At 41.4% G+C, this 19,236-nt stretch overlaps 1 protein-coding gene across 17 annotated transcripts in view; it reads left to right on the forward strand.

Annotated features, from left to right (window-relative positions):
- Nucleotides 1-19,236, forward strand: part of FBRSL1 (fibrosin like 1) — an 842,282-nt gene that overhangs the window by 342,901 nt on the left and 480,145 nt on the right. For all 17 annotated transcript variants that reach the window (XM_069756082.1, XM_069756090.1, XM_069756083.1 and 14 more), the window contains one exon: nucleotides 7,040-7,240. In XM_069756082.1, coding sequence (XP_069612183.1) covers nucleotides 7,040-7,240 — 201 coding nt within the window. The remainder of the gene's footprint in view (nucleotides 1-7,039; nucleotides 7,241-19,236) is intronic.

A 19,236-nucleotide genomic window follows, 5' to 3' on the forward strand; every position in this document is an offset into this window, starting at 1 on the left:
TTTTTTGTGATTTTGAATTTGTTTTATGGATTTCATTTTGATAATGCTTTTTGCTGGTGATAGAAAATGACAAGTTGGCTCATGTAGTTATACTGGCTCTTAAAGTTTCCAATCGTTTGTACATCCCTGAACTACAGTGATATATCTTAGGTTGCATTCACCTGTCTGGTTTTGATGTCCGGACCTGTCGCTGGCCCACTAACCCAAACTCGACTTGCAGGCATTTTTGAGGCTGTTGCATTCAGAAGACCCATGGCTGGTCTGGAAATCGCAGTCTGCATTCTGTGTTTCATAGAGATTTCATTTTAAAGACGGAATTTAAGGACAAAAAGTAGTTGTGCGCTGATAAAAATGTCATCTTCCCAATTGTATTTCATCAATTGTTTATTTTCCTGAAAAACATACCCACAATCGCTGACATTTTGAATGGGTAGAGTTTTACATGGGTTTCCTGCCCATCCATATTGTAGCTAACCTAGCGACCCATCCTAGCCATGTCCTCAATAGCAGGAAGTGACAAGGACCAAGGCCTTTCCGTGAACTTATTATTGATTGCCAACAAATGAACATTCTCTACTTTTATTTGTTTAAACCAGATCTGTTCTCAGGCTTCACAATGCAAGCTACATTTCATTATCATATTCCTGTAGAATGTAAGCCCACTAGGGCAGAGTCCTCGTCCCTCTGTATCAGTCTGTCATTGTTAGTTTGTTTACTGTAAGTGATATCTGTAATTTGATGTAACCCCATCTAGTGTACAATTAATGGTGCTATATAAATAAATAAGAATTATCAAATAGATCTTTTATACCTGATGAGGCTGGTGTAATTACTTTGGAAGTCCATGTCGTCATGGCTTTGTGATGAGCATTTTATAAGTCCAGCTAGAGACGCTGTAAAATCTTGTTTATTATTTGGAAGGGAATTGTTCATAAAGGTCTATACAGAGAATCTCGAATGGACTATAAGGCTATGTGCACACGTTAGTATTTGGTGCAGAAATTTCTGCCTTTCTTGGCAGCTGCAAAAATGGGCATTTTTGGTGTAGATTTTTCACCATTTGTTAGTATGATTGAAATCTGCACCAAATCTGCAAGTCAAAAATAAGCAACGTGTGCATGAGACTCCAGGATTCTCATTCACTTTGCTGGCATCAGGAAACCCTTCTGGTTTTGTGGCAAATCTGCACTGAATAAAAACACTTCAAAAATGTTTGCACAGCCTAAGAGTACATACACCGGTCTGATTAGTTCTTTGATATCTATTTAACATGTATTCAGTTAGCACCGTAAAATCTGGTTCTGCTCCGTGTAAAGAAAAAGCGGCGGCCATGGAGGTATTCTGTGTAATCACTTTTGCTTCCTGAAATAGAGAGGCTCGGCTCTTGTAGACACGCTGAGGTTGCACAGGATCTGTCCCTTTTCATTATGGGCTTGGCCTTGACATAAAGCATTCTTTATCCCTCCGCGCAGAGGCTTCCTGTTTTCTTCTTTTCCTTTTCGTTTTGATGTAATCCAGTTTTCTGCACTTGGTAAAATGATTCCATCTTCACAAAGTAAATATTGTTCTTTGACAGATCATTCAGTTTAGCAGCACCTCATCCCCCCAGCCGGGTGACTTGTATGTGTATCACTTATGGTATGTTCACACATTGCTTCTAACTCATGATATTCCCGCTGTTTCGGGGCATTTTCTCAAGGACTTACTAATGCAGTGCTGATTAATGTTTCTGATCTTAGGACTAAAACAGTGTGGTTACATGGCATGTGTGCGGAGGTCGGAGACTGGTGTCACATATCCAGGTCATCAAAACATGACCTCTGAGCTCCACTGTTCACAAGATTGGTTGGTTGTTTCCGATAGCACTGTTCATTTCTATGAAGAGTGTCTGCTCACCCGTTGTAAGCTTTCCTTTCCTTTTGGGGGTCCCAGAACTCCGATTTCATTTTATCAAACCTTTTTGTTTGGTTCAATAAAAGAATAACAACCGGTACTTCAAAGTAATGTAAGGTTATTTAACTTCTTCCTGACTTAACATAATATTATTATGTTATTTGAAGCTAACAGAATTAGCAGATAGACAAATTATTATTATTATTTATTATTATAGCGCCATTTATTCCATGGCGCTTTACATGTGAGGAGGGGTATACATAATAAAAACAAAGTACAATAATCTTTAACAATACAAGTCACAACTGGTACAGGAGGAGAGAGGACCCTGCCCGCGAAGGCTCACAATCTACAAGGGATGGGTGAGGATACAGTAGGCGAGGGTAGAGCTGGTCATGCAGCGGTTTGGTCGATCGGTGGTTACTGCAGGTTGTAGGCTTGTCGGAAGAGGTGGGTCTTCAGGTTCGATGGTTTCGATGGTAGTGTCATCTGCTTCTAACAGTGACCAGTAGAGCTGCTGTTAACCACTTAAATACAGTTGTCAATCTCTGACAGAGGCATTTCTAATGAGTGTTCCACGTGCCCCTTTCTTCACACATACACCCCCCCTCCACAAAATCTCTAGTGTGTCTTATGGTCCTGTGTGTCTTAGGGTCTGTGCACACGTTGCGGATTTGGCTGCAGATCTGCAGCAATTTTCCATGTGTTGTACAGTACCATGTAAACCTATGGAAAACAAAATCCGCAGTGCACATGCTGCGGAAAAAAACGCGCTGAAACGCTGCGTTGTTTATTTTCCGCAGCATGTCAATTCTTTGTGCGGATTCTGCAGTGTTTTACACCTGCTCCTCAATAGGAATCCGCACGTGTTAAAACGCAGGTGAAATCCGCATAAAAACTCTGGAAATCCACTGTAAAGCGCAGTACGTTTTACCTGCGAATTTTTCAAAAACTGAGCTGAAAAATCTGCACAGAAATCCACAACGTGGGCACATAGCCTTATAGTCAGAATTGAATTTCATCCATGCAGTTTCTGTGAGTAAACTGACCTGGTTAATGGATCTGGTTTCAGGATTTCTGATGATTTTTTTCCATGCACAATGTCCATTTGTCTAGAATCTAGATCCAGATTTTAATTTCTGTAAAATCATTCATGATCTTTCTTATCTCTTCATTAAATATGTGAGGCAGTGTTACTGCAGGTACATGTAAGAGATGGCGTGTCAATCAATGAAACTGTTGTGAATCTCCTCCATATTATATACTTTTGCTGATTGTGGTTTACAAATGCTGGTGTGTGAATAAGGCTTTACTGTTACGTGTACTTGTCTAATGATATTCTAGTAAGCGACCACTAGTTTTCTGGAAAGTTTGTTTGCTGGTGGATACTGCCCTTTCTAGGCTGCTGGTTGCTTATGTAAGTTGTCACTGGGCCCTAGAGGGCATGGATTGCTTTACGTTTACTTTTTTTCTTTTGTGGAATTCAGATTTTTTTGGCTCTTATAATGTAATACAAACCTTATAAGTTTGGTATCGCTGTAGTCGTACTGGCCTGAAGAATTGTTTCCTTGTCATTTTTGAATGAATGACTTTAAAAAAAAAAAATAAGAAAAGAAGCAGATATTTGAAGGGGGAAAATGAACGCTAAAAAATAAAAATAAACAAACACAAAAAACCTCCCAGTGACAAAGGGTTTACCGGTAAGTGCAGATTATTCCATGGCTCTCGCCTTCTGCCAGCTACTGATGGGTCCTGTGTTTGCTCCGGTACAAGGGTTCTTGCTTTTAAAGGCTTGCTTTGTATTCCACTTACCGTACATGTTTCTTTATCTCTGTTTTGCATGGACGGCCTGCAGGATCTTCCTTTGGAAAGAAACTCAAATATTTAATAAATATAGTTGATTTTTTTCCATGTTTTTCCTTTTGTCTTTTTTTTTTTAATCAAATTACTAGGATGGTTCTAGTTCAAGGTGCCAACTCCATGCTGTTAAATATATTGAATTTCTGTCCCATAAACTCTATGAGAAAAGGAGAAGGGGTAAAAATGAGTGTCTTTATAGGTTTCAATGATTGAGGTCAGTGATTATCAAAAGGGTATTCTGGCAGTAGTTGGGGGAGATGAATATAGTAGAAATTGCACCAGGAAAGTGAAGTACATGCTGTGCGCCAACGCCAAATATATTATGGGTGCCAGTCCTGTATTTGACCTGTCTGATGGCTTTTGTGATCGCTTGTCTTTCCTCCTGTTCATGTCTCCTCTGCTTATGGCTGTTTCCACAAGGAGATGGCCTACAAATAATTGTCACTGATCATTTAGTCTCTGCATTTGATTACACAGGCCAATGATTACTATAATAGAATATGTAGGAACCTGCTGTATCCGTGAAAATCACAGCTAGAACACATAGATGACACCTGGATGTGTAATGAGGCCCTATGGCGACCTCATGCAGCAGTTCCAGCAAAATCTTGCTTGTTCATTTATTATTTAAAAATGCGAGGTATTTTTTCTTCTTTTTTGTTGCTGTGAGTGGTCTTCCTCTTATGGTGTGAGTGCACCATAAAAAGTGCAGCAAAATAGTGTTCAGCTTGTGACCGCAGTCTTTTTCCATGAACCCAGCTCCTGTTGGCAGATTCTTAGATGATTATCTTCTTAAAAATCCAATTAGCTTCAGAAAGGCATTTCATTTGCCGATTAATGAAGCTTACTAAAAAAGAATCTTCGGTAAAACAAGAGTTCAGGAGCCTGTGTGCTTGTAATGAAATGACCTGATGGATGTGTCAGAGGGGATGCCTGGTGTTACTGTATAATAGGAGCTCGTCACTCTGGAGAATCGCTGCCAGCTCATTGTGTGACAGCCGTGTACTTGATTTTTTTTTTCCTCTCCACCTAATTGCTTCTCATTATTTTTGTTCAAAGTTCTAGATACTGTGAAGTAATATGTGAGGATAATTATAGACATCTGCCTTTGTCGGACAGGTACAAAGACTGATATATGTTTCAGGGATGGAACTACAATAGGTGCATGGATTGCAATCGCACCTGGACCCTGGAGACGTAAGGTTATGTTTCCACGGTCCGTAAACTCTGCGGATTGGATGCTGCGTACATTCGCAGCGGCCAGATGTTACAGTATATTGGATGGGATTTTATGAAATCCCATCTCCACTATGTGTGCAGGGACGCCTCCGGCTTCGCTGCGTATACGCACATGCGGCACGTCTTTCTAGACTGCAGCATGTCGATTTATCTTGCGGAGACGCTCAGTCTCCGCAAGATAAATATCACCGTCCAATGTATAGGACGCGGCGATTCCGCACGGTTCAATGAACACATGTGGAATCACCGCACTTACAAAAGCCGGCAGCACTTTGGACGGGGCGGACAAGTGCTGCGTCCAAAGCGCTGCTAATACTGACCGTAGAAACACACTTAGAGGCCCAAAAAGTCCCTTTGGCCTGTATGAAGAAAAACAATACTATCAAAAACTTACAATAATTGGGGCCCCATGAAATTCAAGGTACGCCACTGTAAGTGATGCATATATCACAATGTGATCAGTATCTGAAGAATTGTAGCTTTTATACACTTGATGTTTAACAAAACATGAGTCATTTAAACTTACTTTGTTTTTTATATATTATTGTATACATGTATTCTAACAAGGTTCACATAAATGACCTGATAGAAAAATCAGATTAAATTTATTATGGATTCCCATATACTATAGATGAAAGATGGCCAAACCAATCAATTTAAACAGAACGGCTGATTAAAGGGATTCTGTCAGCAGGTTTTTGCTATGTAGCCTGACAACAACATGAGGTAGGGACAGAGACCCTGATTTCAGTGACGTATCACTTAGTTTACTAGGTGCAGCAGTTGTGATAGAATCACAGTTTCTCTTCTGCAGATCTCAGAGCTCAGATGTTGTGCTGTGTATAACGCCGCTCACACCACTGATTGGCAGCTTTCAATGTTTGTCAGCTGCTAATTAGTGGTGGGGTTTGACTAGGAGGCACAAGGCCATTTGTCCTCTAATGATAACCTCCTGCTGATAAAACACTGATTGTACTGAAACAGCAAAATATAACCCAGTAAGTGGCACATCGCTGGAATTGGGGTCTCTGCTCCTACATCATGGTGCTCTCAGAATACCAAAAACCTGTGACAGGACCTTCCAACTATCCTCTAGCAGATTGTTGGTTTTGCTTTCAGGGGATATAAGCAGCTGCCAAAGGGTTTTGTTGCAGCTTTCTCCCGTCTCTTTTTGAAAACACGTGTGTGTTCGCCCGAGCTGCATATTCCTGCGAATCGGTTAATAATAATTTTATTTCCATCATGTGAACATATTCCGCAGCACTTCAGAGAGGACAGGAGTTTGCCTTGGAATCTTAATCCAGCCCCTTACTGAGTGTGAGGAATGCCGCTACTTGTCAGGAACCAGCCAGCTGTGGTGTTACTCCCCCATTCTGCCCATTTTGCTGGTGCTGGGGGAATCTGGTTTGAAAATTCTAAAAGTTGGAGTTGTACAAAAGTTTTGTGACTTTTCAAAGCCGTTTAAACCAGAATTCTGGCAAAATACGTCCAGTGTGTATCCCTGAGCTCTGCCTTTAGCCTGTACTCTTATACTGCCTAGCTTTATTGTGCCTCGTGGCCATAAATAGATGCAATGTGAGTATTGACCACTAGCGAAACACATGTTTAACATGTCTACCCTGAAATGCAGAAATTAGTGCTAGAACGCCACACTGATTAGTTGATATTATGGCTTAATGTCATGATCTGCTCTCGGATGGAAGAATTGCTGTGTTTCCCAGTAATGCAAGGGGCATACCCATACAAGCTGACAGCAGTGCTTGTCAGTATGGTACCAGGAGGGAAAGCACAAAGAGCGTTAGGACAAATAATATTAACTAGTAATGATACAATTGTTTCTACCTTATTTCTGCTGATTGATATTTTCTTGTGTACCGGTGGATTGGTAGCAGGGTTTTTCCATGAGACATGTTGAATATACTATTTGTTGATTTTTAGAGAATGATCACGTTGGTTAATAATTAGATTATCATGACAGGTAGTTTTTTGTGAGTTATTGCTAGATTTATTTCGTTTGCTCACAGATATTGTTTTCTTACCATTGCAGAAAGACCTGTCCTTGAAACCACCCGAAAGAAAAGAGAAATGGGAAAGTCATCCAGCTAAGAAATCCAGAGAGTCAGGGAAATATATTTGTGCCGAGCCAAGTGAGAATGGGCACAACTACGATGCGGGTAACTCCGAGAGGGAGATGGAGAGAGGAAAAGACCGAGATAAGAAGAAATTCCCTCTGAAGATATTTAATCAGGTATTTCTATTAGAGTCTCATGTCTGGTTTGGGAGTGATATATTTATGCACTGCTTCAAAGATTATATTCAAAGGTTTTTTTCCAGTGCAATTTGTCATTTTCCATTTTTTTTTTTTCATAAACTGTTTTACAGTAAATGTATGTCTGCATTACACCAGGTTTTCAATTACTTGGGGCTTGTTCACACTTTGCAATTTTTTTCCCTTTCGTTTTTCAAGGTTAAAAATTCCGCAGTTTACAGTACCAGCTAAGTATGAGATTTCTGAAATCTCATGCTGCATATTTTCTCCTTGCGGATTTTAATCATTGATGTATTTTTTTTTTTTTTTTTTCAAATCTGCCGCATGTCCATTTTTTTCAGTGTTTGTGTAGCGTTCTTATCCCATTCAAATAAATAGGGAAAAAATGCTAGTAAAAATATTTCAAAAACGCACCTAAAAACAATTTAAAATTGCACATAAGTTATGTAGCGTATTTCTGCCTAGACTTTAATTTAAACCAGGGGATTGGCAGTAAAGAACAGACTTGCTGCAAGTCTGGAAAAAGACATTTATGCTTCAACTCTACAAGGAATAATGTAGCTGCGTGAGATTTCAAAAAATACACTGTATTCGCTTTGTTGGTACTGTTATATGCAGAATTTTTTACCTCCTGAAAATTTGAGAATAACTCAGTGTGTGAACAAGCCCTTAGGCTCTATGTGCCCTGCTTATTCATAGGGCTCCAGACATCAGGAAAATGTCCTTTTAGCCTCCATTGGGCTGATACACAGTGGCAAGTAAAAGTTTGACCCCTCGTCAAAATTCCTGTTTTTGTGAACAGTTAAGCAAGTTGAAGATGAAATGATCTCTAAAAGGACTAAAGTTAAAGATTACACATTTCATTTCTATTAAACCAAAAACATTTTAAAAATTCCGAAAAGGAAAATGGACTGATTTTCAAAAGTTTGGGCACCCTTGGAAATTTGTGTGCTCTGATAGCTTTTCACCAAGGTTTCAAACCTTCAAACTCCAGAAGAAGCCAACGCGAAACGTTGCAGGTGTTATGTGGGCACACTATGTATTCATCTGCTTCATACTTCCATCTGCTCCACTTATGCCACATTGGTGTTGAAGTTGGCTTCATATGAAGTCTTTTTGTGACAGGTCTTGATTTATGTAATTATTTAGTATCTTTTCTTTGACCTACAGCATTGCTCACATAGAAAATTGTTTCTTAATACATACTGACCTCTTGCCTCCAATGTCTGTACTCAGTCCATATTCCTTTGTATCATATTAATGTTGGCCTTTTGATATTGTCCAATTATAGTTTTGGAGGAATGTATTTTTTTCTTTTGGACAGTTGATGATTTGTGCTTGGAATGTATATTTTCATTGGACTGAGATATAACCATGACCAATGTGTAATTATTTGTGGGGAATCCCATCTGTTTCCAGTGATGTGGCACTCATAGACACCCCTAATTGTTTAAGAAATATTTTATATTTGAATATCCCTAACTTTAGGCCTTTTACAGATCAATTCATCTTCAACTTGCTTAACTCTTCACAGTAACAGTAATTTTGACCATGGGTGTCCAAACTTTTACATGCCACTGTACATCAGTATATCTTTTTAATTTTCTTTTCAACAAACTGCACTTTCTCATACAGTGGGCTACCGCAATACTTACTTGCTTACTGATTTCTTCTGACAGGCCTTTTGTGGTGCACGTAATGTCTGCAATTATTTACCCCGTGTTTCTTGAATGACCAATGTGGTTGTAAGGAGAACCTCCCTGCCTAGGCCTTATGTAGCGTGATGGAACTATTGGATGACCCTCTCAATAGGCTTCCTACTGGTATTAATGGGAAAGTAAACCTATAATGCACATGGTGCTGGTTTATTTCAGCATAAAAAAAAAGAAACAATATATCAATTGTTGAGGTGTTTGTGCAAGAAAACCCCCCCACAAAGAAACTCCGAACATACAATAGGTATTCCACTGAGTGTAACTAAAGGCAAACTGTCACATCCAGAAGAGCTATTTATCTCTTATTTGTCCAGGTTACTGGAACGGCGGCTTTAGGGAGAAAAGTAAGTTTTATTCTCCCTGCGTCTGCTCGCTGTGGGCAGTGATGGAGCTGCACAGGGACTGTACTTGTGATTATTACGGATACTTTTACATCCTGCTCCACACACACGCTGCAGATCATGCGTACACATGGTGTAGAGCACGCGCACACGCTGCAGCGCACGCACGTTGCAGAACACGCACGCCACAGAGCACGTGCACACACTGCAGAGTGTCGCGGAGTAATTGCAGTGTTTTCACTGTGTAGTGATCGGTGACTGCTACAGCTCCCTGCACCATTCCTGACTGGAACCGTGTGGCTGCAGGGAGAACACAACTTCAGTTCTCCCTGTAATCAGCCAAGCAGGACTTAAACCCGATTTACCTCCATATTATCTGCTGCAGAGAAGTAATGTTTCTGGATGTGACACATTCCCTTTAAATCTGTTATACAGCTGCTCTTCCCCCTCCCCACTCAATCAGGGCAGGAGCTGAATAAAAGGGATGTCCTGTTCATTGGGACCGCTTGTGTTTCATCTGTGATGCCTCCTGAATGATATTAGCAGCTCATCCACGTGATGCCATATCCTTTCCTTTGTCTTTGTAGACGTGATGCCATTATTTGCGCTCGCTTGTGTGTAAACGTGTCTGTTCTCCCCATGTGCTCATTGCATACTTGACGTACTGGATAAGGCTTGTCAGAGGGAAAGAATGCTGTTTACTGCTAGTGGGTTTCTTGTGTTTCTGGTTTCATCTCTTCTCTGAGTGTTATATCATTGTCTGATCACAAACAGATGGAGTCTACATTATTGATGAAAGATGATGGGTTTTCCATAGAAACTGTAACTGGTTTGTTTTGCCACCTTCATTACAAGCCGTACCTTCTGCAGCTAAAGAGTAGATCCTGCAAAATTGAAATCAACACATTGTGGCCCAGTGCTGTCAAGATGGTGAATTATTTGTGTCAGTCCTGTGATAGAGGGGGTTAGTACGGGGTTGTAGGGTCTCGAGGAAAGGAACAGCGGCTCGCTGTAAAGAGGGCACAGATGGCTGTCCCTTCTACTGCAACAATAATCTGCGACTGCATCAAATTCACAGCTGCTCACCCAATCCACGAGGGGATCCCCAGCCCGCAGCGGAGAGCTGGCATGCTCAGGATCCAGCTCTGGATTCAGCTCAGGCCAGATCTAAATCGGAACTTACTGACAACAGAATAATCTATAGCAGCTAAAAAGGGGATACACTTCTAATACTATGCTTAAGAAGTGTGACATCAAGTACTGTATCACCTACAATTTTCATCTACTGATTCAAACCAAATGAAGGCATATTTCTATTTTTCTAATCTGTTTTCTATTTCTTATGTTATTATGGTGACAGCCCTGCTCTGTTAACAGCATTCAGAGATATGCTTTACAGCAGCCACATATACCATCGAAACCAAAAGTCTGTACTTTGATTTCTGACTCCTTTACTTCCACATAGTGTTGTGGGCTCAGGCTGTGGTCAGAGGTGACTGTAGAGAGGGGAGAAGGTGACCTGTGATCATTATGTATTGGGAATGGGGGATCCTGTAGTATAGATCTGTTGCCTGTGATAAGGAAATGGCTGCTGAAAAGCGAAATGTCAGCCTGTTATAAAACTTATGCCCAGAGTAAAAACTGCAACATTATAGATTTTTTTTTTAAAGACAGGCACTCACTTGGAAAGGTAAAATATAAAACAAGTTAAAAGGAGAATGTTTAATTTCTTCTACACCAGTTTCCTGACATGAAAAAGTCACACTTTGGCGCTATGCCTAAAACTTTTTCAAAAGTCAACATGACTGTACTAACCTGAATTCTGAATTTGGAACTTCTTAAGGTACCGTCACACTAAGCGACGCTGCAGCGATACCGACAACGATCCGAGCTGTTTGGTCGCCGGAGAGCTGTCACACAGACCGCTCTCCAGCGACCAACGATGCCGGTAACCAGGGTAAACATCGGGTTACTAAGCGCAGGGCCGCGCTTAGTAACCCGATGTTTACCCTGGTTACCATCGTCAAAGTAAAAAAACAACCACTACATACTTACCTACCGCTGTCTGTCCTCGGCGCTGTGCTTTCCTGCACTGACTGTGAGCACAGCGGCCGGAAAGCAGAGCGGTGACGTCACCGCTCTGCTTTCCGGCTGCCCGGCGCTCACAGCCAGAGCAGAGAAGCAGAGCGCCGAGGACAGACAGCGGTAGGTAAGTATGTAGTGGTTGTTTTTTTACTTTAACGATGGTAACCAGGGTAAACATCGGGTTACTAAGCGCGGCCCTGCGCTTAGTAACCCCATGTTTACCCTGGTTACCAGCGAAGACATCGCTGAATCGGCGTCACAGACGCCGATTCAGCGATGTCAGCGGTAGAGCCAGCGACGAAATAAAGTTCTGGCCTTTCTTCCCCGACCAGCGATATCACAGCAGGGGCCTGATCGCTGCTACGTGTCAAACACAACGATATTGCTAGCCTGGACGCTGCAACGTCACGGATCGCTAGCGATATCGTCTAGTGTGACGGTACCTTTACTCCAGCATGCTTTTTGTTCATGACCTGTGTAAAGAATGCCAGTCTTGATATCCCGATGATGTCGCGTGTTGACGGCACAGTATCGCCCAGTCTATGGGTGGACCTATCCATGTACACAGCATCTTTGGCCAAGTTCCCAACATGATTTCTTTGTGTGCAACAAACGTATGTCAAAAACCCACAAAGGCAGCGTATTACATTTCCAGGAAATTGATTGGGATTTATAGAAATCTCATGCAGTGCAAACTCACTCAGTGTTTTTATACCAAATTTCAAGATGTATCAAGAACAAAGCATCTTAATTTATAACCTGACATACCAACAAGGGACAAAAATCACAGCTGGAAAAACACATAAAGAACACAAGTTACCGAATTTACTGAATAGGTGCAGAAATGCAGAACCAAACACTCTTCATGGGAATTAGCCCTATTTTTTCTTTGCATTCCTTTCTGATTAATTTTAAGAGTATGGCGGCTTCTTGATACTTCTCAATATTTGTCAGCCATTGTACAAAAACACATTTATGGATCTTTCTAAACTCACAACAGCACACACATCATTACCTCTTAATGAGGTCTTCCTTTTTATTGTTTGCGTTAAAATGATCTGAATAATAAGAAATAATCATATAGGGCCGTAATCAGGAGGGGCTATTTACAGTGACTTTGTCACTTTTTATTTATTCCAATTTTTCAGTTTTTAAAATCATTGCAAAAAAGTGACACAAGTGCAAAGAAACATTTCATGTAATTACACTGCACATTCAGAGAGAATTTCTACATGATGATGTTAATGTTTTCCTTCTCATACATAATTATGTGGGCTGATGAAGTATGTTCTGAGTCACAAGAGCATATAGCTATGTCTTGCATTCCTTCCTTTTTTTGCTGCCCTGATCTTTGTAAAGAATAGTTGATATATAGCCAGAACAACATTAAAACCTTGTTAACATGTTTTTTTTTTGTAGTTTTTTTTTTTTACGAAAGTCTCAGAGAAACATTATAATAATCTGATATAGATAAATGTACTAGAGCAACATACTGTCCTATACATTGCAGAATATCGCTCTGCAGTGGGCCATGTTCTTATTATTTTGTGGGGCTTGTTTTTTTCTGCATTTGTGGCGCCCCTGTGGTCCAGTCACAACAGAGGTACTGCACCTCATCCAGAGGTGTGGTATCCCATTCTCAGGTAAGGAGGGGGCACTACTCAGGACTCAGATCCAACGCACACCAGTTCAGACGGGGCACCTGGGTGTACCCTTAAGGAGGAAGGCCTCATCCCAGACTGGATAGGAATTGGTGGTGGGAGTGGGTGGAGTAGGTAGGAAATAGGGGAGGAGTTTAGAAGGGGGAGGACAGTGTGCTAGAGAGTTGGTCTGGAGAGACCGAAGGAAGAGGATTGCAGAGAGGAGTCTGTGAGGACAAGTGGAGCTGAGCAGACGTGAGGGTCTGCAGCTCTTGACAGCCTGAAGAGAGAAATGTAAGGGAGATACAGAAAGAAGCTCCTGGGAAGACAGAAGGAGTACTAGGGGCATGGGAAGTGCAGAAGCCACCCGTGGGACTCTTATCCAGGCTGACCATCTCCAGGTGGAGGAACCTGGTCACAGTCATGGCACCAGCCCCAACTTAGTGAAAAGCTTCAAGTTCAGCTAAGAAACCGGAGGCTGTAGCGTCTGTAGGAGTCACAGCCGCATCCACCCATAACTTGCCAAAAAGGTAGCTGGATAGAATCCTGGGGACTCAGAGGACGTTGCCCGACCAGGTTCATGGATGCTGGCTTGGGACACTGTGGGTGAGACGCTGGGCAGGAGAAGTGGAAGCCAGTGTAGTGAGACAGCCAGAGAAAGGCATAAGAAAGGAGTCCTGGAAAGGTGCACCCCAATTTACCTGGGAGTTTGTTGGACCACTGACCACTGCTGTGTCACCTGCCCGGCATAACCACAACCGCCATCTTAACTCTTGACCTCTACAACTGTCTTAGGGCTAGCTCTACCCATGGAGAGCTGCACCATCGCCCCAGAGGATCTGACTGCAGCATCGGCCACCATCTCATTGCCGAATACCACACGTGGCGTCACAGTTTCCCAAATCCATTATAAACATTATTTTCCCCCTTTATTTCATCATTTCACATGGACGCCCAGGGCCACGGACCGGGTCACCGCTGTCGTGACTTTCCCCTTTAAGAACTGCCGTGTCGGACCCGATACCGTGTACCAAACGGCCCTGTAGTGCGCTCCACATTCATCACCCATAGACTTTAATGGTGTTTATTAAATTGATATGTCATGCGTTTTGCATTAAAGGGATCTTTCAGGAGTTTTTTTATTCTGTGTAATATAAGAGCACCATAAGGTAGGAGCTAAAACAGATTTCAGTGATGTGTTACTTATTAGGCTTTGTGCTGTTTCAATAAAATGAATGTTTTATCAGCAGGATATTATCACTGCCAGACTAGCTCCCATATGCCGAGTGCTTCTACAGAACCTAATTGTATGATACAATATTGTTCTGCTCCAGGAAGACATCCAGGCCTCTCTTGAACCCCTCGACTGAGTTCGCCATCACCACCTCCTCAGGCAAGCAATTCCAGATTCTCACTGCCCTAACAGTAAAGAATCCTCTTCTATGTTGGTGGAAAAACCTTCTATCCTCCAGACGCAAAGAATGCCCCCTTGTGCCCGTCACCTTCCTTGGTATAAACAGATCCTCAGCGAGATATTTGTATTGTCCCCTTATATACTTATACATGGTTATTAGATCGCCCCTCAGTCGTCTTTTTTCTAGACTAAATAATCCTAATTTCGCTAATCTATCTGGGTATTGTAGTTCTCCCATCCCCTTTATTAATTTTGTTGCCCTCCTTTGTACTCTCTCTAGTTCCATTATATCCTTCCTGTTTAAGAACATCCTAAATTGGCACTGTAAGCAGTTTATACCTTGTGGGAATAAAAGGACTAGAAATAGGAAAAACCCAATGTGGCTAAACAAAGAAGTAAGACAGGCAATTAACAGTAAAAAGAAAGCATTTGCACTACTAAAGCAGGATGGCACCATTGAAGCTCTAAAAAACTATAGGGAGAAAAATACTTTATCTAAAAAACTAATTAAAGCTGCCAAAAAGGAAACAGAGAAGCACATTGCTAAGGAGAGTAAAACTAATCCCAAACTGTTCTTCAACTATATCAATAGTAAAAGAATAAAAACTGAAAATGTAGGCTCCTTAAAAAAGTGAGGAAAGAATGGTTGTAGATGACGAGGAAAAAGCTAACATATTAAACACCTTCTTCTCCACGGTATTCACGGTGGAAAATGAAATGCTAGGTGAAATCCCAAGAAACAATGAAAACCCTATATTAAGGGTCACCAATCTAACCCAAGAAGAGGTGCGAAACCGGCTAAATAAGATTAAAATAGATAAATCTCCGGGTCCGGATGGCATACACCCACGAGGACTAAGAGAACTAAGTAATGTAATAGATAAACCATTATTTCTTATTTTTAAGGACTCTATAGCGACGGGGTCTGTTCCGCAGGACTGGCGCATAGCAAATGTGGTGCCAATATTCAAAAAGGGCTCTAAAAGTGAACCTGGAAATTATAGGCCAGTAAGTCTAACCTCTATTGTTGGTAAAATATTTGAAGGGTTTCTGAGGGATGTTATTCTGGATTATCTCAATGAGAATAACTGTTTAACTCCATATCAGCATGAGTTTATGAGAAATCGCTCCTGTCAAACCAATCTAATCAGTTTTTATGAAGAGGTAAGCTATAGGCTGGACCACGGTGAGTCATTGGACGTGGTATATCTCGATTTTTCCAAAGCGTTTGATACCGTGCCGCACAAGAGGTTGGTACACAAAATGAGAATGCTTGGTCTGGGGGAAAATGTGTGTAAATGGGTTAGTAACTGGCTTAGTGATTGAAAGCAGAGGGTGGTTATAAATGGTATAGTCTCTAACTGGGTCGCTGTGACCAGTGGGGTACCGCAGGGGTCGGTATTGGGACCTGTTCTCTTCAACATATTCATTAATGATCTGGTAGAAGGTTTACACAGTAAAATGTCGATATTTGCAGATGATACAAAACTATGTAAAGCAGTTAATACAAGAGAAGATAGTATTCTGCTACAGATGGATCTGGATAAGTTGGAAACTTGGGCTGAAAGGTGGCAGATGAGGTTTAACAATGATAAATGTAAGGTTATACACATGGGAAGAAGGAATCAATATCACCATTACACACTGAACGGGAAACCACTGGGTAAATCTGACAGGGAGAAGGACTTGGGGATCCTAGTTAATGATAAACTTACCTGGAACAGCCAGTGCCAGGCAGCAGCTGCCAAGGCAAACAGGATCATGGGGTGCATTAAGAGAGGTCTGGATACACATGATGAGAGCATTATACTGCCTCTGTACAAATCCCTAGTTAGACCGCACATGGAGTACTGTGTCCAGTTTTGGGCACCGATGCTCAGGAAGGATATAATGGAACTAGAGAGAGTACAAAGGAGGGCAACAAAATTAATAAAGGGGATGGGAGAACTACAATACCCAGACAGATTAGCGAAATTAGGATTATTTAGTCTAGAAAAAAGACGACTGAGGGGCGATCTAATAACCATGTATAAGTATATAAGGGGACAATACAAATATCTCGCTAATGATCTGTTTATACCAAGGAAGGTGACGGGCACAAGGGGGCATTCTTTGCGTCTGGAGGATAGAAGGTTTTTCCACCAACATAGAAGAGGATTCTTTACTGTTAGGGCGGTGAGAATCTGGAATTCCTTGCCTGAGGAGGTGGTGATGGCGAACTCAGTCGAGGGGTTCAAGGGAGGCCTGGATGTCTTCCTGGAGCAGAACAATATTGTATCATACAATTATTAGGTTCTGGAGAAGGACGTAGATCTGGGGATTTATTATGATGAAATATAGGCTGAACTGGATGGACAAATGTCTTTTTTCGGCCTTACTAACTATGTTACTATGTTAATCTGCACAAAAATTGCGGTAAATCCGCGGTAATTCTGCATGTGATTCGCAGTGCGTTTTACCTGCGGATTGACCAAAATCAGTCTGGAAAAATCCGCACCACTTTCCACAATGTGTGCACGTGACCTTTGCATACCACACAAATGGAGCTGGGTGGTTTTTATTAATTTGCCTCACTTCCTCTCTTACCATGATAATGGATATCTGTTCCAGCTGTACAATCAAGGAAGCGCAGCCAGACAGTGAGAGCAGGAAGGGAACTCTTGTGTAGGTCACCGGCAAAATGGGCCCCAAAAGTGATTGTTCTGTGAACATCCAGTGTTTTCCGCATATCAGGAAAGAATTCTGTTTCCAGCTCAGTGTAGTCATGTCTGCTCTGCTTTCCCCAAGGCTCCAAGGGTAATTCATATGTGCCTATAGATCTTTTGGTAAATGTATGGGCAATTTCTGTTTCAAAAATACTTTTTTCAGAAGTTTCTGTCAGAAATAATTTGGTGTCCGTAGATCATATTAACTGTGTTATTTGACAGTCATTTATGTTCTTCTTCCATTAATATAATTGGTTCATGGTTAAATTTGCCTGGAAAACGTTGGTTAGTTCGGGTTAACACTTTGACAGGCTATAGCAGTACCTCTGAGTGGAGCTCGGGGGACTCGCGCTTTATGAGGTGTGTTTTGTAGGTAGAGCTATTCAGGTTGCCTTGTGTATTTCACGATCTCTGTGTGCATCATTTACAAGAGCTAATGCAGATTAAAAAAAAGTGTTGGCGATTTTAGGTAAAAGCATCACTAAATGGAATCTAGCTTACTGTAGACAAAGTAAAAAGTAATTCAGTGTCTAACTTTCAATTAAGAAAGAGGTTGTCCATAACTTTAACATTGATGACTTATCATTAGGGTAGGTCCTCAATGTCTGACGGGTGGGGGTGCGACACCTGGCATCCCCACTGATCAGCTGTTCCCGGTGTCAGACACTATTCAAATCAATAGGCCACTATCCCGTGCTCCATAATAAAGGCATGGGGAGCTGTGCCCCCTCCGTTCATACATGTTAAAGTAGTGGACATCCTCCAAGTTGCCCATACACATTTGATTGTTGTCAGCCAAAGTAACAAATTTTGGGGAGTGGACTGACGCCTTACTTTTATAGGAGACGTTGAGAAAAATAAAAGTTGGGTTTGGTGAAGTTCATCATGGGAGATCTGCTGCCAGAAATCTGTGAGCATCTAATTCCACGCTCTATAAGACCGCATTCACACGTTCAGTATTTGGTCAGTATTTTACATCCGTATTTGTAAGCTAAAGCCAGGAGTGGAGCAATCCGAAGAAAAGTGTAATAGAAACAATCACTTTTTTCACGGTGATGGGTACGAGACCTACGTTTGAGGTTCACCACTGATTAGCAGATTTCTGTGTACACTGTACTGTGAAATAAATTGCTAATCATTGCCGGGTCGTGGATGGACCAGGAAACACAACTTCTAGTCCTATAGTGATTATTTTCTTGCTGATGAAACACTGATTTTATTGAAACGGCAACATACAGCCTAGTAAGTGACACATCCCTAGAATAACAGTTTGTCTTTACATCAGGCTGCTCTCAGATTACATAGCAAAAAACTGCTGACAGATCCACTTTAAATGAAATGCTAGCCTATAACTTTCGCCTATAAAATGACCTGGGTATAATTGAACATTTTTGAAACAGTGCTATGTGCATCACGGATCTGATTATTTCTCCTTCAGCTTGGCATATGTTGCAGTTAGACCTCATTCAGACAGTGCAGATTTGATCAGTATTTTGCATCTGTTTTTAAAGCCTAATCTAGGCTACGAATCTGAGATGCCTAAAATTGTAACGGATAATTATATAATTTTAATTTTTTGGTCTATTCCAGATTTCTCTTGAAAACCGATACAAAATGTTATCAAAGCTGCAACTGTGCTGAATGAAACCTCCCTGAGAAATTGTCAGTGCATCTTATGTGTAATGTACAGTGAGCAGGTGTAGGGGCGACTCTGCCCAGAAACAAAGAGCAAACCTTTCTCTGTGAAATGCTGTCTGGCAAGTGAGGTCACTAGACAGAGCTTTGGCCTCAGGCGCAGCCCCTGGCAGCCGGCGGACATGCACTGGAGATGCGCAGGCTGCTATTGTTTCCAGTAACACACCGTGAACATTCACCGTTCTCTTTGTTTTCATTTTACCCTTTCATCGCTCTTTTTTTTTCCCTAAGAATCTTACTTTGATTTATATCTAGAGGCAGCTGTATTGATCAATACCCTCCTTGCATCTCCATGCTATAAAGCAATATCGTTCTTTTTCTGATTGGTAATGAAGTTGACCCATTAATTCTTAGCAGTCAGTGTGCAGTAAGAAATTATT

Source organism: Ranitomeya imitator, chromosome 1 (genome assembly GCF_032444005.1).
Source record: "Ranitomeya imitator isolate aRanImi1 chromosome 1, aRanImi1.pri, whole genome shotgun sequence".
Classification (NCBI taxonomy): domain Eukaryota; kingdom Metazoa; phylum Chordata; class Amphibia; order Anura; family Dendrobatidae; genus Ranitomeya; species Ranitomeya imitator.